At 36.0% G+C, this 27401-nt stretch overlaps 1 protein-coding gene across 1 annotated transcript in view; it reads right to left on the reverse strand.

The window, feature by feature from the left end:
• Window positions 1–27401, reverse strand: part of ITGA1 (integrin, alpha 1) — a 176535-nt gene that overhangs the window by 28605 nt on the left and 120529 nt on the right. The window contains exons 13-23 of the mRNA XM_011997663.1: window positions 26010–26153; window positions 24632–24889; window positions 21912–22042; window positions 18623–18789; window positions 17040–17176; window positions 14635–14745; window positions 11975–12184; window positions 9800–9880; window positions 7724–7800; window positions 5302–5391; window positions 3457–3559 (exon numbers count right to left, since the gene is read on the reverse strand). Coding sequence (XP_011853053.1) covers window positions 3457–3559; window positions 5302–5391; window positions 7724–7800; window positions 9800–9880; window positions 11975–12184; window positions 14635–14745; window positions 17040–17176; window positions 18623–18789; window positions 21912–22042; window positions 24632–24889; window positions 26010–26153 — 1509 coding nt within the window. The remainder of the gene's footprint in view (window positions 1–3456; window positions 3560–5301; window positions 5392–7723; window positions 7801–9799; window positions 9881–11974; window positions 12185–14634; window positions 14746–17039; window positions 17177–18622; window positions 18790–21911; window positions 22043–24631; window positions 24890–26009; window positions 26154–27401) is intronic.

Genomic DNA, 27401 nt, shown 5'->3' on the forward strand with positions numbered 1-27401 from the left:
CCCAGTTCTCTTAATAGACCTGGGATTAATAGAAAAACAGAATTGGAAGTTTTTATCTGTTATTATGTTCTTGCCATGCTCATTTTTTTTTTTTTAAACATACCACTCTTTTTGAAACTGGAAAGAAGGGAGGACCATGGAACAATTTAGATTTTTGGTTGCCTTTACCCAGTTTGACATAATTCCCTAAACCCATAAATCATCTCTAATACTGGCTAGATGGGATGTGCCACTACTACACAGGCAAACCAGACTCCCATCTGCTTCCCTTCACAATTCTACCCCCAGCTAGGGCTACTGTGCCACTGGCTGTTGATAATCTGGTTTTATGAGAGTCAGATTAATTGTCTCCATTCGTTTTTATCCACTAACCCAAAATTTCCACTTAACATCATGTTCTGCTACCAGTAGTGAGTATAGCTCAGAGGAAAACATGGGCAGGATGAAGTTCAACAGGAAACTGAACTCACTATCCAGAGGTCTTTGCCTGCTTAGAAGGTGCAACTGAACTGGGACAACCAGGTGCAGTGGTCCCCTTCCCACTGCTGAAGCATAATCTGCAGGCCCGAAGCTTACGGCATCCCTGTGCAGCATCTTTACCTGGGTAGGGAACCCCTTGATCTACATAGATAGATGCAAGGAAAGCCAGTGATCTACCCAACTGAGCCTTCCAGACTGATAGCTCCTCAGATCTGAAGCAATTTCCTGGGTTGGTAAAGATTAAATACATCCTTTAGTCCTGGAATTCCGGGGGTTTCTGACTAGCTGCGCCTGGACCTTTAAACATGCTCCCTAACTCTTATCTTCCTGATTTCCAGTCACATTCTGTTTCCTGATATTCAGTCAGAAATCCTGTGTTCTGTAATTACCATTTTTTTTTGATTAAAATATGTTCCTTGTAGAAACATTGGAAAATACTGAAAATAAACAGAAAATAAAAGTTTCCTATACTTCAACTACCTTGGTAACATTTTAGTGTATGTTACCTGTCTTTACTATTTACATATATGCATATTAATAAAATTTGTATCACAATAAAATACAAAGTTTCATACCCTGTCTGTAAAATGTATTATGCTATAGCATTTTCGTTTAAATGTATAAGTTTATTGAGAATATGACTGTTCATAACAACCACAATATCAATATTGTTGACTATGTGCCACACACTGTGCTCATCTTCTTATACGCATTATTGCCTTTAACCCTGTTAACAACTCCAGGAAGCAGATTCTCTTATTATCTTTGTTTTTTCTATGAGGTAAGAAGGTTGGAATGAAAATTAAGAACTTTCTAAGATCACAAAGCTAGTAAAGAGCAGCATTATGGTCTCTTACACCAAAATGTGCCTTCTAAAATATTACATAAAGTAGTTGGTGGGACTGTAAACTAGTTCAACCATTGTGGAAAACAGTGTGGCGATTCCTCAAGGATCTAGATCATGTGACCCAGCCATCCCATTACTGGATATATACCCAAAGGATTAGAAGTCATGCTGCTATAAAGACACATGCACACGTATGTTTATTGTGGCACTATTCACAATAGCAAGGACTTGGAATCAACCCAAATGTCCATCAGTGACAGACTGGATTAAGAAAATGTGGCACATGTATACCATGGAATACTATGCAGCCATAAAAAAGGATGAGTTCATGTCCTTTGTAGGGACTTGGATGCAGTTGGAAACCATCATTCTCAGCAAACTATCGCAAGAACAGAAAACCAAACACCGCATGTTCTCACTGATAGGTGGGAATTGAACAATGAGATCTCTTGGACACAGGAAGGGGAACATCACACACTGGGGCCTATTGTGGGGAGGGGGAAGGGGGAGGGATAGCATTAGGAGATATACCTAATGTAAATGACGAGTTAATGGGTGCAGCACATCAATATGGCACATGTATACATATGTAATAAACCTGCACCTTGTGCACATGTACCCTAGGACTTAAAGTATAATGAAAAAAAAAAAAAAGAAAAAAAAATTACATAAAGTCTCTCCATTGAATATATGATAATCTCTTCACTAAATATATGATAATTTATTTAAGTAATTTCATTGTGTTAAGTGTTTAGATTGTGCCCATATAATTAGTTTTTAAACTATTATAAATAACATTGTTAAGAACATCCCTGAAATCTTTGTTTCTATCACCAAAAATTTCCTAGGGAAAATTTCTAGCAGTAAACTTACTGAGTTTCATCTTAAAAAAAGTTCTTTTTAAAAAACTCCGTTATTCCAATTCTAGAATTTACTTCAGCAAAATAATCAGAGATACACACAAAGTTTTGCGATCAGGAATATTCCTAGCAATGTAATTCATATCAACACTTTAATAACAGAGAGCACCTATTTCAAATCTGGACCCTAATAAGTTACAATATATAAAGATCTACAACAAAGTCTTTTTGTTTTCTTTCTTTTTTTGCTGAATTTTCTAGTTCAGGGGAAGTGAATGGGGCTGCAGAAATCTGATAGCCTGAATTCCAAAAATCTATCCTAGAATCCAGTAGAGTGATTGGCATTTATGCTAATTTCCAGGGTATATCTTGTCATAGGAATTCTAGCAAAGAGTACAAATTTTAAAAAATGAAATTAATCTTGGGAGTATGTGTTTATTTATATTTTGTGAGATAACTTTTTTTGGGGGTTGGCAATTCCCAAAGGGATTGAGGCTATTTTCATTTATAATTTAGTTGCATTATCTCATATTTTTGAATACATATTTAATCCATTATTTGAATTGTGTTCTCTTTTTTCCTTGAGTAATTTTAACTTGAGTCTGTGTCAGTAACTAGCCATTACCTAAAATAAAATTCCATGATTGTTTGCCATAGTGGTTAGGAAGAGTTTGTTATGAAGGATTTAAAAGGAAAAATAAATGTAATAGAAAGCATCACTTAAGGAGGTGGTAGTACCAACATGAGTGATTGATAGTACAATGCATGTGAAAGGCAACAATAAGGAGAACATGATACATATTTATTTGTTGCGTAAAAAAATTTGCCAAGACAATTGAGATAACAAATTTCTGACATAGTCATAATTAATGAAAACGTACTTTTTTCAGTCAAACTGGAAAAATAATGCAAGTAAAGTCTACAGGTTTATTGGTAGCATCTATCTAGTTCCATAGTTTATATTTTTTTCTAGAAAGCCATTCTAATGGTATGTCATTTTGAGGAAATTAGAGACTTAGATCTCTAAATTGATTTGAAAATATAATTATCACAAATTTAAACATTCAGTGGAATTAAAGAAAAACATAAATGGAAAATTATAATTATATATAATATGTTTATATTTATATTTATGAAATTATAAAGAAAATATGCTGGAATATAGAGACTAAACATTGAAGGAACATGTTTTTATGCATCTGTTAATACTTTAAATTATATATTTACAAATAACTCCATTAGAATACTATTTTAGAGGTAATTTCTTACCAGGTAGAAGATATTAATTTCATTTCCAATGTCCTCCGTAGAATTAATAACTTCAGGGACTGTCTCATTGGCAGCAATTGAAATGTGGTATTCACTTGCAGAGCTTAAAAGAATTAATTAGAAGAAGAAAAATGAAACATAATAAAGTTTAACTTTTATTTGGCCTCATTATTTTCTTTCTCCATATCATGTAATTCCACAAAAATATTTGTAGGGATTTCAAATCACAGGGGAATTCATTTACCTTGAAAGCTAAAATTAAATCCTTGAGGAGAGTGAAAAGGATTATACAATTTAGTTCAACAGTCACTGATGCTTATTTGTCCCCAAAATGCTAGAATATGAGTTTTAAAAGTTAAAATTTCATTGTTAACAAGTGAAAAATTTCCATAAATTCACTAATACCATTTATACCTACTGAAAAATGAAGTTAAAATGTAATGCTGAATTATAAATAGATTTAAAATTTTTGCCATTTCATAATTTAAAGTCCTATATTTACTGCTAAACTTAAAAGTTCAGTCTTCTCCACACAGTCACCATCTTCTTTGGATGAACTTGGTAGAGTAAAATAGCATGTTTTTAAGCCGCACTTCAGTCAAGGGAAGACAAAAATATTTTTAAGTGTTCGCCAAAATTTGATTTTAAGTAAATGGAAAACTCTTGGGGAAAAGTCAGTGCATCAATAGAAGTGCATACAGAAAAATAGAAAACAGCCAACAGAATTTAAAGGCTGAGAAATATTAGCACAATCTATATGTATATCCTATAATCATGCCATTTTTGTAGTCTCCAGTTAGTACAGAGAGAGTGCCATAGATAATAAATGAAGCCAGAAGGAAGATATTGAATGTTCCCAATGCAAAAAAAGATAAATGTTTGAGACGATGCATGTTCTAATTACCCTATTTAATTGCTATATATTACGTGCATCACAACATCTCCAAGCACCTTATAAGTATGTACAATTATTATGTGTCAATTTAAAATAGTTTTCAAATTAAAAGAAAAAAAAAAAAAAAAAAGCATGTGAAATGGTTTAAACTAACACTTCCTGAATATATAACCTTGGGTAAATTAGCCTCTCCGAACCTCAAATTCTTCAACTGGAAAATGGAGATAGTAGTTGTATTTGAACCATAGCATTATCATAAGGATCAGATAAGACAGAACACAAAGGCTCAATAAATGTTAGCCACCATTATTAAAAAATTAATAAAATGATAAGACTTTTAGAATAAACCAACTTGCCAATGATTCTTATACTTTATATATACATTGCACATGTTTATTTAGCAAAAGCTTGGAATTCTGCTTAAGCAGGGAAAATTATAGAGAGAAAGTTTGTTAACACGGTTTGTGTTTGGATAGATAAGAAGTTCTTAAGAGAAAGAATGGTTTATGAATGGTGGAAGAAATAAACAGTTCTTATCAATGAGAAATGCTTTAATCTTGTGTGTCCAGATTGAGAAGACTGATCAGCTTCCACAGGATGAGAACAATGACCAAGAAATATGCTGGTGGCCTCTAAGAAAATATTGTGTTTTGTGTAGCATTTTTGGGTCTTCAACTTGCATTCAGGAGTTAATGCTGGACAGCGAATGCAATCTGGAATCACTAACACCTAACATTTTGGGTTATGCATTAGGATGCATGAGAATTACCTGGAAGGCTTGTTTAACCCCATCCTCTGAGTTTCTGATTCGGTAGGTTTCGGGTGGGGCCAGAGAATTTGCCTAACAAGTTTCCAGGAGATGCTGATGCCCTTGGCCAGCCAGGGACCACACTTTCAGAACCACTGGGTTAATAGAAAGGCATCAACATAAAAATGCAGTTTTCTCTTACCTGTAAAACTGTAGTCCAACTTCATATTTTACCGGGATAGAAATGTTTACTACATTATCAGAAAGGGTTTCAGGAGGTTCTTCACTGTCGCTAGAAAATACACAGCACATTCAGACAAACCATTAAAATCTTGACTATTTAGAAATATTTCTAAGTGTTTGAAAGAGAAGCTTGTCCTGGCAACTAAATAAAAGCATCTAAGAGTATAATTTTTAATTATTTTTTAAATTGGGGTGAAGAAAGAGATCAGAAATGATTGGTATGGTTGAAAGTTCCCAAGTTGATTCTGATGTGCAACTAGAGTTGACAATCACACTGACTTACGTTTTTCAAAATTTTATGACTATAATGATGAGAATCCCTGGGTTTAATTGTTAAAATACAGAGATAACTGGGCCTCCCTTAGAAATGTGGATGTAGTGGTTCCAACTTGGGGCCCAGGAATTTCTGTTTTTAACCACATATCTACCCCCAGGTGATTCTTATTTATCACAGATGAGGACTTAGCAAAGATAAGTGATTAGGGTCACACAGCTGAGAGTAAATCTAAAATCTTTTTTCTTCTTCTTCAATAGTCTTTCTATACTAAGTACTTGATGATCATATTATTTGTTAAGCACTGATTTATTCCTTTGATTTTGGTTATCACTTTAATTACATATTATGTAAACACATGTATATATGTGTATACACACATATACATACTTCCTCATATTAGAAAGCACATACAAACGATACAATGAGTAATGAACACTGGCTCCGGGGCCAGAGAATGGGATTGTTCTTGGACACTGATATATGTTGGTCAAATTACTTATCTGTCTTGGCCTTGGTTTCTTCATCTATAAAATGGGATATTAAATGAGTAATACATGATGATTAAATGAGTAATAAGTATAAAGTGCTTAAGACTGTGCCTAGGACATAGGAAATCTTCAGTGTTAGCTTTCATTATTACTATCACACATACCCCTCCACCAACTGACCAAGCACCTAACATATTGTCTCACAGAATGGGCATAAGAGTACTTTTTAATGACTCTGGTTATTCCCAAATGTGTAAAGTGGCTCAGAAGCAGCAGGACAGAGAAAGCTAGCATGCTGCCTTGGATTATAGGTATTTGTGTGACCAAGCTCTTAGCGTGAATGGTGCCCTTTTCTCTCACCCATTCCACACAGAGCCTTCCTAAATCAGTCTCCATAAGCAGCAGCTCTGTACAGATGACTTAACCTCTCAGAAACTTTACTGGCTTTTCACGGTCTGTTCAATTCAGAAATAATGTCAGTCAAGACTGACATTCAGTGCCTAGCGTAATATGATAGAATGCACACTTCCTGCTTATTTTCATTGCTACTTTATGTATTCTTTATGTTTCAGCTAAAATTGATAACCTTTTTAATTAAGCTGTATATTTTGCCTGAAATGCTCCACCTAGTGCTATTCACTGACCTCTCTGTGAAAGGCTGTCTACCCTTCAACGTCTTTCTCAATTATAATTTCCTTGATAAAGCTTTCTTGGGTTCCCATTGCCAAGTAGATATTATTTCAGCTTCCAGTAATTTTCTGACACAGCTTTATATCTCTATAATGGATTGTTTTTATTCTATCCCAGGTTACAATAATTTTATACTAGTCTCAACCTCCTACTGTAATACTTACCTTATGTAATTTTTATATTCCTTACAGTGACTAATTCAATATCAGTGACCGATTCAATGTCTTGTGCATAATAGTTGTCAAATAAATGTTTGTTGAGTTGACTTAATGTACAGAATTAATCCATTAATTCATTTCTCCAATTTATTCATTTAGTCTACATCTATGTAGTGATTATAATATGGCAGGCACAATGCTAGTCACTGTGAATAAAACAGTAAAAGACACTATCTCACTGGAGACAGGTCAGTGGATAAATACTATTGGAAGAAAGACCACTATTTCACTTTCCTTATTGGGCCTTTGCTGTTGTTATTCTGTGTGTTCTATGATACCTTTCAGAAGTTCTGACTGATTTGAATAAAGTAGATTAAATTACAAAAGGATATCACAAAACTTTAAGTCCATCTAATGATTCATTTGACCTCGATGGGCAGTCAGTGAAAGTTTTAAAATTATCAGTAAATTTTTTGTGAATTTAAATGCAATTTGGCAGATATAAATGATATGTGATTATGGTGTCTTCTATAGCTCATTGATTTAATCTAGTTAGGTGAATCATTTCTATTAAATGAAAATTTCTTTATTTTACTAATCATTCATAAGGGTGTTTTTGTGAAGCAAAGTGGTTAATTGCCTTCCACTTCTACTGATCTCCTACAACCTGGAAGAAACTGTCCGTGAGTTTATAGAGCAAAATATTCAAAATACACAGAAGCAGCGATATACATTCATATACTTATATTTATACACATGTAAACCCACCTTGTTGCATTTAAATAAATGGTCACATTTTCCATGAGATAGGATGTGTTAAACTGAAACAATATTTTGAAAGTTACCTATAAAATAAAAATAAGTCTTTAGTAACAGATAAGAAATTGTTTACTTTGACTAAAATATTCAATTTCCACAAATGACACTACCTAAACTCAAATTATGAAGTTATTTAAGAAACATTGTCTTACAAAATGAAACCTTATTGTATCTCAAAAATAGAATAGTATATAATATACACATTTTTTTCAATGTGAATGTGTACCATGTTTTACATATTGCTATGATGTGAATGTTTCCCCTCAAAATTCATGTGTTGAAACCTAAACACCAATGTGATGATATTAGGTGATGGGGCCTTTGGGCAGCTGATGAGATCATAAGGGCAGAGCCTGCATGAGTGGGATGAGTACCCTTGTAACAGGGGACTCAGGAAGCTGCCTCCCTGCTTCTGCTATCTGAGGATGCATTGAAAAGACGTCTTCTATGAAGCATGAAATGGGCCCTCACCAGACACTGGATCTATCAGTGCATTTACCTTGGACTTCCCAGCTTCCAGAACTGTGAGAAATAAACTTCTGGTTTATAAGCTACTCAGTTTATAGTATTTAGTTATAGCAGCCAGAATAGACTAAGAAACATGTTAAATAAAATGTATAGGAGGTCACTGGTTTGGACTGAGCTCTTGCTCTAGGCCCAACAGACTAAATAATGCTTAAGTTCCACACCATAAAGCCGAAATTGAATCACTTGTCTGAATTTTTGAGAGATGAGGAAAGTGAGAGATAATCACCAAATCCCCAGTCAAGCCAGTTTCAGACAGCATGATAAGAAAATCCCTTCTACTTTCACTTTTACAAGGAAAATAACTTTGAAATGACCAATCAACTTTTCGTTCTGTTTCTGCTTTCTTTAGACCTTTTCTGTCTGTAAAGCCAATATCCTCTCCTCAGCTCTTCCATCACTCATTTTATTTTACAGAATAAGGTGTTGCCTGATTCTAGAACTGCAAATAAAAGTCAATTAATATTTGGAAACTAAATTCATTCCATAGAAAAAGAAAGTAGATTAGTGGTTGCCTGGGATTGGGAGAAAGGCTGTTGAGGAAAATCAGAGTGACTGCCAATGCATATGTGGTTTCTTTGTGGTGTGTGAAAATGTTCTAAACTCAATCATCATAATGACTGTACAATTTATAATTTGGTGAATGTACTAAAATCCAATGAAATACACACTTTGAATGAGTGAACTCTATGCTACATGAATTATATCTCAATAAGGCAATTGGTTTTTAAAAAGAGAGAGATGGAAGGAGAATTTCTGAATTAAGTTCTACACCAATCTATTTGAAGCATTCTTTTTCTTGAAGGCCAGAGACACCTACTACCTAGGAGACTCCAATAACAGAATCTCCCAGCTCCATTTTATGAGATATGTTATCTAATATAAATTAGATATGTTACATAGTATAAACTTTAAATCTTGTCTTGGTGTTTGAGTTTGCCTGTGTGAGAAGTGTTACAAGGTTGTTACAATATGTTTCTGTTATTTATAAATTGCCTGGTATAAGGTATTGTGTACCTTATACCTTGTACAAAATACCTTACACCAGGCAATTTATAAATAACAGAAATATTTTGCTCACAGTTCTGAGGGTTGGGAAGTCCAAGATCAAGGCACCAACAGATTCAGTGTCTGGAAACACCCAGTTCTTATAGATGGTACCTGCTATGTGTTCTCACATGGTAGAAGGGATGAGCAGTCTCCCTCAAGCCTCTCTGATGAGGGCACTAATCCCTTATGGGAGCTCCACCCTCTGGACCTAATGACTTCCTAAAGGCCTCATCTTTTACTACTATCACATTGGGGATTAAGTATTAACATACGAATTTTGTTGGGGCACAAACATTCTGACCATAGCATATTCCAATCTGTCACAATTTTGAACTGAACATTTTTCATCTGTATTATCCTAAACTACCATTGGAAGGATTTATATGTTTGTCTTTGCACATACTACTTTTCATATTCAATTTCCACATGTATTTTGTATAACCTGCTCACCATCTCTCCTTTTCTCAGGAAGGGATATCCAACTTTACATGTGATATTATGATTGGATTCACAACTGTCTTTTTGGATAGCCTAGGAAGAGAAAGCAAACAGAATCAGAGCGGACAAGCAGCTGAAATACTGAAACGTGTTCTTTCAGAATTTTCCCAGATGTGTCTTGGTGACTGCCTTGCCAATATTTTCGTCTTGATTTAGCTGGAAGAGGCACAGAATTCTGGGACCAGCTGTTCTACACTCATGGAAATCCTAAAACACCACTTGCGGGTGCCTGAAAGACAAGGCATATCTCACAATCCTGCCTACATCTTCAGTTTTAAAATGGAAGTACTAATAGCATCCCCCTCACAGGGTGATTGCGGTGGCTGCATAAAATAATCCACACACCCAAGACTGGCACAGAGCAGCCTTCATTGAATGTCAGTCATTGGAGGAGTTTAGTGCAGTGGATAAGAGCATAGGCTCTGACCCATGACCACCAGAATTTAAACCCTGACTGCACCACTGTTAGCTTTATCCTTGTTAAGATTCCTCACCTCTCTCGGACTGATTTTCTTTCAAGTGGTTTAGTCATATACTCTATTTTGTGCAATTTAAAATGCCATTGAACATGAGATATGCCATTATTTTTACATACCCATAAGAAGGAAAAATAACACTGCCAGGTAAATAAACATGTTATCAATTGTAAAATGCAATTACAAGAATGTTAAAACAGGAAAAAAAGGTTTTAGCTTCACATCTCTGCAGTACAGTCATACCTACTTACAAAATAATTAATGAAAATTAAATAAGTGAAATCCTTAGAACAGGGCCTAAAACATGATGTGACTCAATAAATGGTTGCCATCGTTATTACCGTTGTTATTGTTAATATACACAGAAGAGATGCACTGTCAGATTTTTAGCTATGCCTCTCTGCCAGGCCATTAAATCAGCTGAGGAGGATATAGGCAATAGTTTTTAACAGAGAATAAATTTGTGGTAATATTTTCCCCAAGATTACTTTGTACATTTATATTTATAATTTTAATAATAATAATTATTTTTTGAGACAGAGTCTTGTTCCCTCTCTGTCACCCAGGCTGGAGTGCAGTGGAGCGATCTCGGCTCACTGAAACCTCCGCCTCCCAGGTTCGAGCAATTCTCCTGCCTCAGCCTCCCGAGTAGCTGGGACTACAGGCGCATGCCACCATGCCTTGCTAATTTTTTGTATTTTTAGTAGAGACAGGGTTTCACCGTGTTAGCCTGGATGGTCTCAATCTCCTGACTTCATGATCCGCCCGCCTCAGTCTCCCAAAGTGCTGGGATTACAGGCATGAGCCACTGTGCCCAGCCTATAATTAATATTCTTAATTGAATCCAAAATATAGTAATATAGGACATTATTTTTAGGTTTGTCTTAGTCATCATGTCTCTAAGTGACATCCTAATAGATAGAGAGAAATGTCCGTGAAATCTGAGTTTACAGAAAGTAGACAATAGTGTTTTAATACTACGTATAATATGAATAAGTGCATTGTTTTTAATATAAATTGTATGTAATATTAATTAATATAAGTATACACAAAATTTTAACTCAGTGGGATTCATTTGGAGATCAGAATTAAAAGCAAAGTTCAAATTTGGAAACGCTGATTACCTCTGATATAGCATCTTACACAGATTAATATAGTTTTTTTGCCAACATAATAAAAGAAACTTCTGTTACGAATCAAAAAGACACAGTTATTTAATACAAGTAACTTGCCAAAGTAAGGACTTTGCATAGAAAGGGATATATGACATCTTGATTTTCCTGCAGGTAAAATTGTTTTGCTCAACACAGAGGGAACTCTCTGTACTTCTGTTAAACTGTTTTGGCTTTGATTGTTGTTGTTTTCCTTGACTCCGTTTCAGTTTCAGTGGTTTCAAGATTTTGTAAAACATACAATTTTTATACATGAGCTATCCTTTCCTCATACAAAATCTAAGAAAAGACATACATATTTGAATAAATAAAACTTTTTTAAAAAGCTTAATACTTTCACCATTGGTGAGGACTAATGTAAAAAATTCCTTCTATTCTTTTAAAATCAATCTAATAAAAGCAATTATCTCAGTAGCATGAAAAGTAGGCTCGGTAAATGACTGTTAAGAGAATAAATAAATGAAAAACTAAAAGTTTACCTCAATTCCTGAAAAAACTAGATTTGGAGAATAATGCACTATTGTCCTGGTGTTGTAGGCACTGTCCTTTGTATTTTTGACTGTGAGGCTAACATTGAACTTATCATTCTGGGACCGGACAATTAGCAGGTCCTTTTCTGTGGTGGCGACATGCAGGCTGAGGTCCGAGATACATTTTTCCTTGTTTCCACAATCTTTGGCAAAAGGAATCTGAAATGATGACGGGAAAGAATTTTTCAAAATTTCGCTATGCATTATTCAAAATTACCCATCAATTTGTGTAACGAAAATGGCATACAGCCAAAGTAAGTTAAGTAACTCATAAAGAAAATTTCCCTGCAAAAATCTTAAGGGATTTTATATTTATCCCTATAATTTAAAGGGCAGAAGAATAAACATTTACTTACGAATGTGAATTGTGCTAATCCTTTTAAGAATGAACAATTTTCATGGGTGCTTTGTACCGGCATTTGTCTGCCAGGGAAGGGCAGTTGTGAAATACAAAGTCAAGTACTGCAAGATCTAAATCTATTCAACTCTAATTATGAGATTTTTCTCTTAAAATCAATCAAATACTTAGGAATGCCATAGAGCTCAGTTGAGAGGGTGGAAAACGGTCAAGCCACAAATCTAGGAGTTTCGCTTGATTCTTCTTCATTGACAGCCTCTCCACCACCACCATATGTAACTCACGAAGCCCTGTCCATTCTACTCCTCTTCTGAATATCTCTCCAATCCTTTCTTGCTTTTGCATTCCCACCACCATCTCTCGCCCAAGCATTCTCATTTCCTCCCCGAACTAAAGTAACAGCTTCCCACTGGGCTCCCACATCCACCTGTTTCCCTCCAACCACTCTTCACTCTGCTGCATCCTGTCCCGTGACTGAACCAAATAAAAAGCTTCAAAACACCGCGCCGCTCTTTCAAAAGTTTAGAATTTGTGCAGCGGCACCAAGTCCCGAATGACATGGCCCCTGCCTTTACCTCCAGCCTCACCTCACATCCCCTCCTTTCTTGCTCTTTAGTGTCAGTCACACTAGCGAGTGTCGTTGTTCCCTTCATGCTCAGGACTTTCACACTTAGCATCCCCTCTGCTCCCCAAACTCCCCTAAATAGGGTGGAAATCGCCCTATCCTTCAGGGCTCCACTGAAATGGCACAACTTCAGGAGGGCTCTCCTGACTTCCCAGCCTAGGTGGAAGTTCCCGTAGAGCTCTGAAATCCTCCTCCATAGCATACGCTCTAATTACTACTTAATACCTGTTTCCAGTGTTAGACGGTAAGTTCCAATGCCTGGTGTGTATAAGATAATCAATATATCTGGTAGGAAGGAAGAGAGAGTGGAAGAGAGGTGTATGGGGAAAAAGAATTCCCCATCCCTAATGTCTCCTCCACTGGAGCCACGCTAGTGACACCCTCCCTCTTCTCTCCCCTCACTCACTCTCAGGGGTGGCACATGGACTCTAACTTTGGGAACAGGAACTAAGTGAACACAACTCAGTCCCTTTCTCTCGTTTCTATTCTCAGAGCAGCTGTGTACCCACAGGAAGCACACATTTGGCTCTACTCCATCTGACAAGTTTTACAAGGTGGGCTCCATGAAGAAGGACAGAGATGGATCAGCACTGCTGATGATGTCGGTGGTTATCCGTGGTCTAAGTCAACGCTTCAGTGTGACGACTATCTTTATACCTAAACCATACACTGCAATCCAGCGCTAATTAGAATAACAGGGGAGATTTCTTTCCATTGGTCCTAAATTCAAGTGAGGTGAAAATGAGTGTCATTTATTAGTTTTCTTAAACTCCAACAATAGGAAATTAGAAGGATTGGGAAAAGTCTAGAAAAGCCTAATTCTTTTTTAAAACATTTCAAATTGATTTAGGGTTATGTGTGCATGGGTTTCAAGATTTTCCTAATGTTACCAGGGCAAACCTGGAGATATGGCTGAGAAAGTTCATTATTTTCTTAAACAGCAGATTTTGTTCATTATTTTGTTACACAGTAGAAAGTTCATTATTTTGTTCATTATTTTGAGAAAGTTCATTATTTTGTTACACAGTAGATAGTTGAGAAAATAAATTTTTTTTAAGCAGTTTTTTTGTTTGTTTGTTTTTTTCTGTTCTATTTATCGGTAGGTAAGCTTTCTGAAAAACAACTCCAGATGGCCTGGGAGCTTCAGGACCCTTTGCCAATTACCAGAGGAAGATAAAGCCATTGAGAAAATGGAGCAAACAAGAACCAGCAACCCCTTGTTACCTTTAGATCATTAACATGTCATTATAGGGCTAAAGTCCCTGCCATAGAAGAAAATGGCCACAATTTCTTGAACATATGTTGTATAAGGAAGCATGTTTATGATCTGTACTTGTACATCTGGAGTTTCTCTCTGGACATGCTTACGTATACCTCCCTGCCCCACATCTAACTCCTTAAAATTCCCCAGGTTTTCACAGCTTGAGGAGAAGGAGGTCTTTAGAGCAAGAGCTCACGCTTTCTCCATTCCTGACCAGGAATAAAACCTGCTTGCCTTTTTTTTCTTTCTTCCAGTTGGTTGTTCTTTCTTTGTGACCAATGTAGAGTAGTGAAAAAACCCAGTTTACTAGTGACACTAAAATATTCACAAGTTGGTATTTTGCATTTTAAAGAAATCCGACTTACATATTCATGTACTGAGTTCGGTAGAGAATCATCAAGAACAGGCCCATTTTCTGGATCGGTAAGATTAAAGTCCAACGTTATTCTCACAGAGTCCTGAAAGTCATGCTTGTCCTAGAGGGTGAAACACAATATATCATTGGTATCATATTTGCCAGGTGTTCTGATCTTGTTATGTCTCCTTATTCTGTCCCCAAGGGTCAGGCTTACTGCAACATTTTTGTGCATCAAATCTGACATAAGATTTCATCAGGCTTTTGCTTTCCTGGAGAGGGATTGGCATTCTGACAAGGGGCATAGGGAAATGTGGAGGTTTCAGAGTATGACCTGTTGACTCACTTCCAGCTCCTCAGAGGGCCTTGTTGTGTCAACATATGAGCTACCTACATCACAGTGTAGTTTTTCTTGAGACCTCAAGCCAAAGATCATTATGTAACGCTTCTGGGAACATTTCCCACCTTCAGAAGGGCAAACATTCTATAAAATGAGTTACATTTCATTAATATAATATGTACCGAGAGCTATAAGTTTTTTTTTTTTTTTTTTTTTTTTTTTTTTGAGACAGAGTCTCTCTCTGTCACCCGGGCTGGAGTACAGTGGCGCAATCTCAGCTCACTGCGACCTCCACTTTCCAGGTTCGAGTGATTCTCCTGCCTCAGCCTCCTGAGTAGCTGGGATTACAGGCATGCGCCACCACACCCAGCTAATTTTTGTGTTTTTAGTATAGATGGAGTTTCCCCATGTTGGCCAGGCTGGTCTCGAACTCCTGACCTCAGGTGATCCACTCACCTCAGCCTCTCAAAGTGCTGGGATTACAGGCGTGAGCCACTGCGCCCAGCCAAGACCTTTATAATGTAAAATTATTTGGAAAGGATGTGAATATGATTAATATTATTAACATGCCACCAATAACAATAATCATTTGTAGTATTCAAAATTATGAGCTTTATATACATTATTGCAAATTATTTCAACAGTCCTCTAAGATGAGTAACTATTATTGTCCTTATTTTATAGATGAAAGACTGAGCCTCTAAGAGAACAAACAACTTTGCCAAAGTCTCTCAGAATGTGGAACATTTGGGATACAAATTCGACACTGGCTGACTCCAGAACAAATTTCAAAGCGCTTATTCCAAACTCCAAAACAATTTTGGAAATGTTGAAAATATTTCAGTCCTTTAAACACCAGTGCCTAGACAGAGCTTAGACACTGAATTTGTGGACAAACATAGACTGAGATGATTTTTAGCAGGTTGGAGGCAATGCCATATCTGGTTTCATACCCCTTCAAATTTTATCCACATTCGAATTCCTAAGTGTTCAGTTCTGGTGAACTAAATAGGAGGGGCAACTCCAGTGTTACTTTATCAAATAATAGATTGATCTGCTGCTGACAGAATAAGCTTCATGGTAAGTATCATGAAGCATATCAACATGAAACTCACTGAGGAAGAACAAATGTGGCACAAAAGGATGCACATTTTCTGTCACTCCCCTGCCCCTAACTACAATTTTCAGAATACAGACTATGAATATATCAGTAATACAGAAATAAGTCAGAAGTGGGAAAATTGGCCTGGTTCCTTTAAAGCTCCAAGATCACCATCAAGTCTCTAAGTCTTAATGTCAGTTACTAAAATCAGTTTCCTCATTACCTTCATGCTGCTTCTTAATTTTATCACTCTCATGTACACTTTAAGAAAATGTTGAGGAAACTCCTGCCCTCTGTTGGGAACATTCCCCATCTACACAATGTCCCAACAAAACACATTTTAAATGGTTCACACTGGCTTACCAGCCATCTCTCAAGATTAATAGTTTGCTTTCCAAACCTCCCTCATCCACTAAAATTAAAACAAAAAACAAAACAAAACAAAAAAACCCGAAGTAGCACAAAGCCTACAGATGATAGAAAATAGCAGATAATTTTCCCCTTTGCTCTAAAGTCAAACAGCGAGATATATAGTTACATGAATCCCAGAAAGCGTACAGCCCAGCAGTCTGCCCCCCAGAGCAGTCATTCACTTATCACCCACAACTGACAGACAAAGCCCACAGAAATTCAGTGTTTTCAAGTTGAAGGAATAAATGAATGAATGAAAGAAATGAAGACACGAGTAAGGTTTCTTGTCAACTAGAACACTGTGTCTTTTTCTGCCGTTCCATACTATATGGATGTCATAACGCAGACAGGGAAGACTACAGATAGTTTTACAAATAGTTGGAAATGAGAAAATTAGACTTGCGATTTTATGATAAAAATGAACAAACAAGATAAAATTTCCTTTATGACATCATAAGTGCATTTTGAAATAGAACAGTAAGAATTCGATTGACTTGAAATAAGACATCTCTACTATATTCTTGATTTGGAATAAGGCAGCTACGATATATGATTTACTTGCCAACATGTAGAAGGAATGCTTAGTGCATTCTGATTTTCGAACTGTGATGTTCCTTTGAACTTTTCTCTCTTGAGTTCCAGAGAAAAAACTTCGTGATATTTGCCTTAGTGAATCTAGGGTGACACGATACTGCAAATCTACAAAAATTTTAAAAAATAATTGATGGAAATGTTTATTTGAAGTGATTCTCATATTGTACAGATTATTAAATTAGCATTATAGAAAAATCTCTTCGGCAATCAATCGAAAAAGATTCTATTGTTCAGCATATCCACACTATAATAACAATGGTATTAGCAGTCATAAAGATAACCTTGAGGAACTCTATAGAACTGCTCTCTGAGTTCACTGTGCTTTCAGTGTTTAACTACATTTATTGTTTACAATTCCTATACACACACATATACACACATGCACACCTGCCTATCATCTAATTTCTAGACCACCACAGTAATTATTACAATTTCACTTAAAATATTCCTTTTAACTTTAGAAATGCTGGAACCCTGTTAGAATATTGATTACGTTATATTTCAATAGAGGCAAAAATATACATTAGTTACTTGTTTACAAATATATACATTTTAATCTATTTATATATAAAAGGATATTATCTCAGCTTATGTTCAAGCCACTATTAAGGTTCAATAAAATAAGCATACTACAATAAAGAAAATAAGTGAAATCTTACACTTTATATGAAGGCTACAATAATCCTTATTTGATCACTTAGTTACTTTGCAAAAATTAAGTAAGACTGAAACAAAGTTACATATAAAACGCAAAAGTCATTACTTTATATTCCTATACCTCATTGATCTTTCTAGTCAGGAGGCTATTTCAGAGCATATACATGCACATATGGAACAAATCAAGGAAAACAGATTTTAAGGATTAATGGTTTTTCTCATTCTGCTTATATTTGGTTACAGAGTAAATTTTTCTTCTGCAGTCAATGGTCTTTATAGCTTTGATTCGAGCATGTTTCAACATCATTAAAAACCTGCCTTAGAAAGTGGAGAACAAAGGGAGGACGAGGAAGTACAGGCTGACCTGATGCACCTGAGAACACACACACACAGCAAGTCTGACTCTCAGAAACTAGGGTCACCTCAGTGGAGCAAAGGATCTCAGAAATGTGGGAATGGTGAAGTATTCGGGTTCTCTGCAATACCAGTCTTTCCCAGGAGGGGGCAAGAGAAGGGAGAGAAGATTCTTTGCAGAAACCCACAGGAAGGAAAACTGGGCCCATTTGGGACCCAATTTCTAAACTCTACCTCTGAATCGGTATTTTTTTCTTAAGCCTCTGATTGTACATAGTAAGTAGGAGAGCCAGACAGACACTATGCAGTGTTGAGGGCGCTGCATACAAACATGTAATTTCTGCTCCAGAATTGACTGGGTTCCATAACCTATTCCTTTTGCAGCAGAATTTTTTTTCAAGGTTCTACATGTTCACTGGGGCAAATATGATGTGCAGCTCACCATGGTGGGGAAAATGCAATAGCCTGCTGGATTTCATCATGCTGGAGCAAATACATCGTCCTCTACCCAAAAGTACTTGCTATAATTATTTTGCTTACCAGCTTCATAAATCGTGTCTTCTTTAGATTTTAATTTCACATCAAAACACACTGTAGCATTTATGCATACTGTTTCCTTTCCCTCCATATGGCAGTTTTTCTTTTGAATATTCACTTTATTTGGTTCAAAATTCATGGTCACTTTAACTACGGCCACATCTCGGGACCTCCAAACAAAAACAATGGGATTACTCACACATTTTTACATTTAATGAATGTTATCAACTTGGGTGTGCAAAGTGAGGGCATGGAAGGGGGTCTGCTTCGTGTATAATACAGCACTCAGGACTCCGTTTATTTAATTAATCCTTGTGACAGAAGAGATTATATCTGATGTTCTAAGACATGCAGGTTATATTTGGAAACCATCTGGGGCTTTTGGTTCAAACGCCAAAGATCTAGTTTTGCCTGTGATGGAAAAGAGATGGAATCAAGTGCCCAGGTGAAACCCCAGAATCAACTATATTTTGGGGATTTACGAGTTTGTTCCCAATTTGAAAGAAGTCTAAAGGTCCCTGAGTAACTCGTAGGCCCCTGCTATCTCTCATCTGGACTGTAATATTGTCAGTCCTTGTGAGTTCAGCTCTTCCTCTATTTGTAGGAAGGAAAAGCAAAATAACATTTGAGGCAGTGTGCTAGACATGGATGTTATTTCATTGAATTCTTAAGATTAATTATAAGAAACATCATTTCTGTTTTATGTTTGATAACTGGGGCTCTGAAAGGTTAAATATTTTACGCCAGGTCAAAAGCTATTAAGAGGAAAAACCTGGGATTTTAAACTCAATCGTTTTAACTCTAAAGCCCAATGATGTCTACTAATCCAAAATGAGATCAGAGTAAGATCTTAGACATGGGGAATATATGGATCCTGAGGCCATTGTCTTAGATCCAAGCTAGAACAATTATTGCACATTTTTACCTGGTTTCTGCCTTGTGGCCAGAGCTAGCCCCTTGTAACTACGTATCTTGTGAATAATGAAGTCACTACTTATGCTTTTGCTTTAAAAAACGGTGGTTTTCTTTTTTCTGTTAAAACAATGTACTCATAGAAAATATAAACATAATAGAAATGCATAAAGAAAACACAAATAACTTGTAATACTACCACTCAGCAATAATCACCATTAACATTTAGTACACTTGGTGGTTTTTTCTTTACAGAAGAAAATGTGCATATACATAGACACAGGCATCCATATATATATGTACAAAAGCACATCTTCATATGTATGCATACATATTTTTAAAACATTATATTACAGTGAACAACTTTCCAATATTTACATTTTTCTGAGAATATGATTTTTAATGGAAGTTATTATTTTTAATGGGAATAGACTATACCAGCATATGCACATACCATAATCTATGCATTCAGTCCCCTCTCATTGGATATTTAGCTTAATTTAAAAAAATGTTTTCTGAGTATAGTGGTAAATTTAACATTATTAAAAGATAGTATTACATACAGTGCTGTGATGACATCTTCAATCGTACTTCTAGATTGTATCTTTACATTTTTAATAAATCCTTGGTAAAAAGTAGGAACATTGGAATGCTTTTAAATACTTATTGATAAAGACCTTCTAATGAGTTTCAACCAGTTTACCCTTTCATCAGCAATGAGTGAACATGCCTAGTTTCCTGCTTAGTAATAAGGATTCTCCAGGCATGAAGCTATCTTGACCATTATCTACCCCACACATCCTCTCTGCCCCAGCCACATCTTTCTTGGGGGTCAGTCCAGGTCTCATGACAAGACCCTCACTATTTGCTTCCAAATGTTCTTCCTATTGCCTGTCATTTGTATACACTCTCACTTCTTGTTAGGCATTGTGAATCTTAGTCTTCGTGTCCCAGTTTATTGGTTTGGTCCATTCTGCTGTCAATGGAGCCTGGACTATGCTAGAGAAATGACCATCATTTTGGCCCATCAATGCCTTGATTCGGGGCAGGAGAGGCCATAAATAAGTTTGCAAAGCTTTGCAAGAAGGTCTTGAAACAAAACTGGAGCATAAAAATCCTGAAAACATATTTTTAATATGAGAATTAATAAAATAAATATTTGTGAGCTAAAGGGAGCATAATAAACTAATTCAGGATTAACAGTTCAAACAAAATTGAAATATATACATTGTCTCTGACACTGCTGACTTCTGGTTTTGAACCTTGGTTTCTGGCGAGTCCTCCCCAAAGTCCCAGCCACTTGGCTGCCTAATATTCCCTTTTCTTAGGTATCACCCCTCAGTCTTCTTTCCCCTCTACTGTAAAGTTTTTTTTTAACATAGTGATTATTGTATATGCACAATTTACTGTACCATTCTAATTTGACCATTAGTTCTTAAGCATTATGTTAAATTACAGCAAAGTCATTTATTTTCACCTCTCTATCTTCATCTTTCTTTCACTGTTTACTACTCTTCTAGGTAAATTTTTGGGAAAAAGAGAATTGAGGTATGTTTCCACCTGAATTACAGTAAACCAATGCATTAATTTAGGAGAATCAACATGTGGACTTCTCATAAGGTCACTTGGAATAGACATTTTACTTATGAAACTCTTCCTTTATATTTCTTAATGAAATTTATTATATTTTTCAAAATTATCATGTGGGTTTCTCATTAAGTTGATTCTTGACTTCCTAGTAATTTTTTTTCAAACAGAACTGTTTTTGAAATAGGATATTTTAGCTGGTTAAAGCTATGGTTATTAACGTTATTGCTTACTAAATTATTATTTTATTCTTAAATAAAGCATTATGAATGTATGTATCTGAAAGAACTGGGCAAATTGGGGGATGCGGGCATTTTAACAGCTGAGCAAAGATATTACTTAAGATGTCTCTAGGCTTGACAACAATATAAACAATCAGAGAGTGCTGCTGGATTATCTGTTTCTATGTATCAGGCCAATGAATAAAAAGTCGATTATCTCTAAAACCTTGTAAGCAACCCAATATTAGGGATGGTTTATTGTTTATATACATCCTCTGTAAGATCTTCTCTTCCCCTATACCTCTCCTAAAACAGAATACCTATTTTAGTGTAAACCACATAATAGACACACCAAATTAAGAGTTCATTCTACTTGTTTCTTTCATATAGCTTCTTTGTTCTTAAGATATATTGACTCTTTCAGCTCACTCAGCTGAATAACTTGTATCTGCATAGTGGAACACAAAAGGAAATAGATATTTGGTATGATACGAGCTCCAATCACACTGGGAGCTCGGCCAAGTTATGGGTGACCCAGTCTCAGATTAACAGGATGTTATTAAAATACTTACCAGAAGAGGGCAGCACCACCAAGGCCCCCAATAGTCACATCTGTCAGACCGTCACCATTTAAATCCATTTCTCCGTGGATAGACTGGCCAAAAAATTTCAGTGTCTCACCATCCCCACCTGATGGAATACGCTGTGAGAATCCAAAAAAAGAGTTTCATATGAGAAGAGTCTGTTCAAAACAGTTTCAAATAAATCTGAGAATTTAAATTGTTTAACAAGATCAAAACTAAAGATCTTTTGGGAATCCGCCCAAGAGGTCCCTCACGTGGAGATAAGAGGAAAAACTCAGATGTTCCCAGAGGATATTGCTCTTTTTATAGTACAGACAAAATCATTTCAAGGTCACTGACACCAGAGAGAGAGGGAAAAATTATATAATGTCATTTTGTCTAATCCTCAAAGGAAACAGTATGAGTAATTGGTTCTGTGCTTTCTGCTTCCTAGCCAATCCCATCACACAGACATATTTAAAGGTACTGGAGATCTTGAAAACATATCATATTAGGACAGCGGGGAGAGGAGTAGAAGATTGCTCTAGGGGTCAATTTGGAGTTCACTGAACTTTGTGGCTGGGTATAAATAATACATCCCATCAAATACATTTTCCAATATGTAATCTCTACTGTCTTTCAAAAATTGTCCTAAAAGTTGAGGGCACGAGACTCAATTCCACTCACATGTATTCACAACGTTGAGATGGCACAAATGAATATGTCTTGAAGACAGATCTGTGCATATTACCATACATAGTATGTTTGATATCTGTACTTCCTGACTTAGCATTGGTTCAAGCTGAAGCTAATGCTTTTAACAGAAGTCCATGGCAAGCAGACAGGACTTACAAACCCTCCCTAAACTTCAACTCTTCTCAGATTCTTGTTTTCCACATAAAAAACATAAAATAAGAAGCCCACTAAGGAAAACCAAATGGAAACAGTTTTCATGCTTAAACAGGTTAGGCTCATTTGAAAGTTGTTTTTTTTTTTGTGTTGTTGTTGTTGTTTTGAGACGGAGGCTCGCTCTGTCACCCACGCTGGAGTGCAGTGGCACTACCGCAGTTTACTGCAACCTCCGCCTCCCAGGTTCGAGCACTTCTCCTGCCTCAGCCTCCCAAGTAGCTGGGATTACAGGTGCGCACCACCACTCCCGACTAATTTTTTGTATTTTTGGTAGAGACGGGGTTTCACCATGTTGGCCAGGCTGATCTCGAACTCCTGACCTTGTGATCTGCCTGCCTCGGCCTCCCAAAGTGCTGGGATTACAGGCATGAGCCACTGCACCCAGCCATCCTCATTTTTTTAAGCGAAGAATTCAGGAGATATCTGCGTCATTGGTTCTATGGGCTTGACTGTTTGATTCTGGATTATCCCACACATAAGCAGCATGTGGTTCTCATGGAAATGAATAAGCACATCTTCACCTATTCCTTCAAAAAGCATTTTGCCAGTAATTAAACAAATCCAACTCTAATATTCTTTTTGTTGTTTTTGTTTAAAGTTGCATCTTGATTTATCACCATTTAGAAAACAAGTTGTTTATGACAATCTATTTCATCTCACAATGATTTAGCTTTCCTTTTCTACTTCAAATGCTACCCCATTAAATTTACAGGATTGACACTGAAGGAGTAAAGTGGAAGAATATAAGAAAGAACTTCTTCCTGTGTTTCCTAATTCCATCATGCCCCAGTCATTAATATTGCCTGTCTCTTGTTACGTAAATAATGCCATAAAGATTTTCAACAGAAACAAATTATTTATCAAATGGCTACAAGTGCTCTTATTGAAATAAGCCCTTTATTCTGTTCACTATTGTTGTTATGGTTTTATGAAAAATCACTCATGTTTGCATTACATGAATAGATTTTGAGAGCTCTGTTGACTACAGAACCAAAGAGAACACTCAAATAGAAAATGAAATAATTAATATTCTGATTTCTTTTCAAACTATGTAAGTTAGAAGGTAGTGAATTCTGTTTTATTTGTAAGTAGCTGTTCAATATCTAACCGACTATGATTACCTAAAAACAGACAATTACATTCAAACTCCTTTAAATTATTTTGTTTTTATAGTGCATTTAGCACTTTTGTAACTTGTTATTTTTCTAATGCAGGAAAAAAATACGCTTATGGATTAGAGCTGTTAACTGACAACAAAGTACAAACAAGAATAACAGAAGTTCCCTGCAGCTTAAACTTAATATTCAGATTTATTTTTCCTAAGGATTACTTGTGAGAAAATTATAAACCTTTAGAAATCCTAATTCACTTGAGGAAAATATAACAACTTAATGGATAAATATGAACTTAATGCAATTTATTATAACAGCATGAACATTAAATATAAAATCAAGAATCTAATTTCCTTTATTGGTTAAGTCATATAATTATTTTTGCCTCATTCACAAAGCAGTGCCCTCTATTTAGAATGGGACCCACTGAAGATGTTGAACAGCATTGTTACAAAGTATTCTTTTGTTTTTTACTGTTTCAAAAAGTCAAATCCTGGAGACATGGAAAATAACAACAGAAAGGAAATTAGATAAATGTATAAAATATAAAGTAATTAATCTATAAGGAGCACTTAAAGAGAATTAAATCTAGTTTCCCAATAAGGTCAGGAGGAAGAAATTAAATAACTCATGAAGTTAGACAGGTAATGCCTGGCATCGAACTGACTTATCACTGAAGGGTGGGAATCTGTAGGTTTCAACTCTTACTTGTGCATACTCTTTCCTTATCGTCTTGCCACTTCCATGATAAATGTACACAGCTCCCCCGTGATCATCTTCCAGCGGAGCTCCTATCACGATGTCATTAAATCCATCAAGATTGAGGTCTTTTACAGCAGCAATAGCAGTTCCAAAACGAGCCCCGCATGGCTCATTTTTGTTTTCTTTTGTGCATGAATTGTGCTGCCGAGATGAACAGCACGTCTGCTTAGTAGGTTCCAGGCTCATTTGATATTCAAACCTTGTCTGGAAGAAAGATAAACAGGATATTTACAGATTTCCATCATTACTACAGCAGAGTAAAATTTTTAAAGTACACTAAATCAGTGCTATTAACAGCCATTTGTACATTAGTGGTAAGGGTGGTAAAATTTCTTTAAAATTGTACCTATCTGAGAGCAAAGTTAGGGATTCCAAAGAGCAGATTGTAGAAGTGTGGGAGACATACTTTAATGGAATCTCTCTTTAATGCAATTGAGTGAGTATATAATTCAGAGCATCTTTTTCAGGCCAAATAATATTTAAATCCTTAATTTGTACCACTATCCTCTCTTCACCCAATATTGTGCAAAGTGAAAATTTATTCTGCTTTAAAAGGAAACTTTCTCTAAAGCTGCCTAGGGTGGAAGAAAAAAAAAAAATCCCAGACAGAAAGTACTAGCAAAGGTGATCAAGAATACACTTTCTTGGAAAAAGAACAAAACAGCCTGGGACAAAAAAAGTTGACAGGAGGGAGCCAAAAAAATGATAGGAAGAAAGATATATGCTTTATTATTTAAAATAATCAATTTAGGAGAGAATGTACATATTTGGAAATGCTAAATAAACACTGGCTTTGCTGTAAAGAGCAAAACATTCTTCTAATGAAGAAATTAAAAATTATTTAACTTAAAAAATGATGTCTAAAGTCAGGCATGGAAGACAAAATCTCACTCCAGCCCAGTGAAGTATTTCCTGGAAGTCTGCAGTGTCGCTGCCTTGAAACTCATGACTTCTCCCCCTCAACCCTATCCGATTTAACTGCTGAGGTTATTATCCATCTCCAAGCCAGAGCTGATAAGCCTCCCAGCCTAAATAAGCCTTGTGGGTTTATTTAACAGTTTAGTGAGATTTATATTTACCTCCTTTATCCTATACAGTGTTAAACATAATTCACATTTCCAAGCAGAAAATATCTAAGGGTTGGAGCTACTTTATTAGAATTATAAATGGTCATTTCAAAACTGAGGGGTTGGTGGAGTGAATAAATCCTGATAGCTTCTTTGCTCTGTTTTTTCAAAGTGAGTGAAAAAGTAGAACCTATTATTCAAAAATGAAGAGAAGGAAGAGATTTTACTGGATTTCTACCAAACTCAGACACCATTACCTGATTGAGAGCATACACATACACTTTTCCTTGCTCCTCTTTCTCCGTTCCCATGTACATAGGGGCTCCAACTAGAAGAATGTCAGTATTAGAATCCTTGTCAATGTCAATTGTTGTTAAAATACTGCCAAAGTAGGAACCAATCTAGGACACAAAATGAAACAAAACAGCCCAATGAACATCGGAAATTCTCAAGGAAGCTGAAATCTACATTTGTTTTACTTCTAGCAATCTAGTAGAGGAGCTAGTTGGCAAAGGAAATGAAAGATAGAAATTGATGCTCCCTGAAAGTTATTTATTGGCTCTTTCATGAGGATAAAGAATATTAGTCGGTTCCATCTTTGAGGATGAACAGCTGTTACAGATTTCATTGCTTGACAGTAACAAAATGAATTTCTTTAGATTTCACTCTAACCTCTCTTTCTTCTCCACAAATCAGAAAAGGTCAGTAATACTATAGTGATTTTTTAAGGAAATAAAATTAGATAAGCAGTAGAATGCATTCTGTAATGGTTGCATATATGTTTAAATACATTATAAGGAACTGAGTTGTCCTGGAATACTGGTGTGGCATATTTCACCTCATAGTCTTGGAAGATTGTCTTCTCAATTAAATGATTAAGTGTTATCCCAGCAGCTATGGGATATAGAAAAATATGGAAGGATTGCAGGGGGATCATCCCTTGTAGCAATATGTTTTCTCTATTTAGACAAAAGCAGAGAACTTACACTTCATTACCTAAATGCTTAAACAAGTTTTTCAAATATTATTCTATGTTTAATATTTGATGCTCTTAATAATTATCTTATTGTACATCTCCCTGTAGTGGCTTCTGTGATTTTACTCTTACAATCTTGCTTCTGCCCCTGTGGCATAGACACTCTTTCATATTTACTGGCTTCTTCCCCCACTCCCATTTTCTGAATTTTGGCCTCTTCTAAAGCTCAGACCTGTAGCTTTTTTCCATTCTCTTACCCTAGATAACCAATCCTTCTTAAACATTTCTACTAAGGCAATTGCAAATATCATTCTGTCTTCCTTCTCAAGGCTTCAGTTCTACATTTCTAGACATCGCTCCTAGGCATGTGGGCAAAAGACACTGCCTTTTGAGTGCACTTTTCTCACAGGTTTTTGAGGGGCTTAAGAGGTCTTTTTAGAAGTTGAATTAATTATAAATATAAATAAATTAGAAGATCTTGCAACACTGGGTTTTCCTTCCCACATGGCAACGGTCAACTGGAGCTCGGTGGAATTTTACAAGCTGCCCAGGGCCATGATTCCCACCACTTCCTGTGTTTTTTCACCCAGCAGCTTTACTCATTGACTTTACCTATTTTGATTTTACTTTACTGGCACATGCAAATATCTGAATTTGTGCTTACTGTTACAAG

Source organism: Mandrillus leucophaeus, unplaced genomic scaffold, assembly GCF_000951045.1.
Source record: "Mandrillus leucophaeus isolate KB7577 unplaced genomic scaffold, Mleu.le_1.0 Scaffold1147, whole genome shotgun sequence".
NCBI lineage: Eukaryota > Metazoa > Chordata > Mammalia > Primates > Cercopithecidae > Mandrillus > Mandrillus leucophaeus.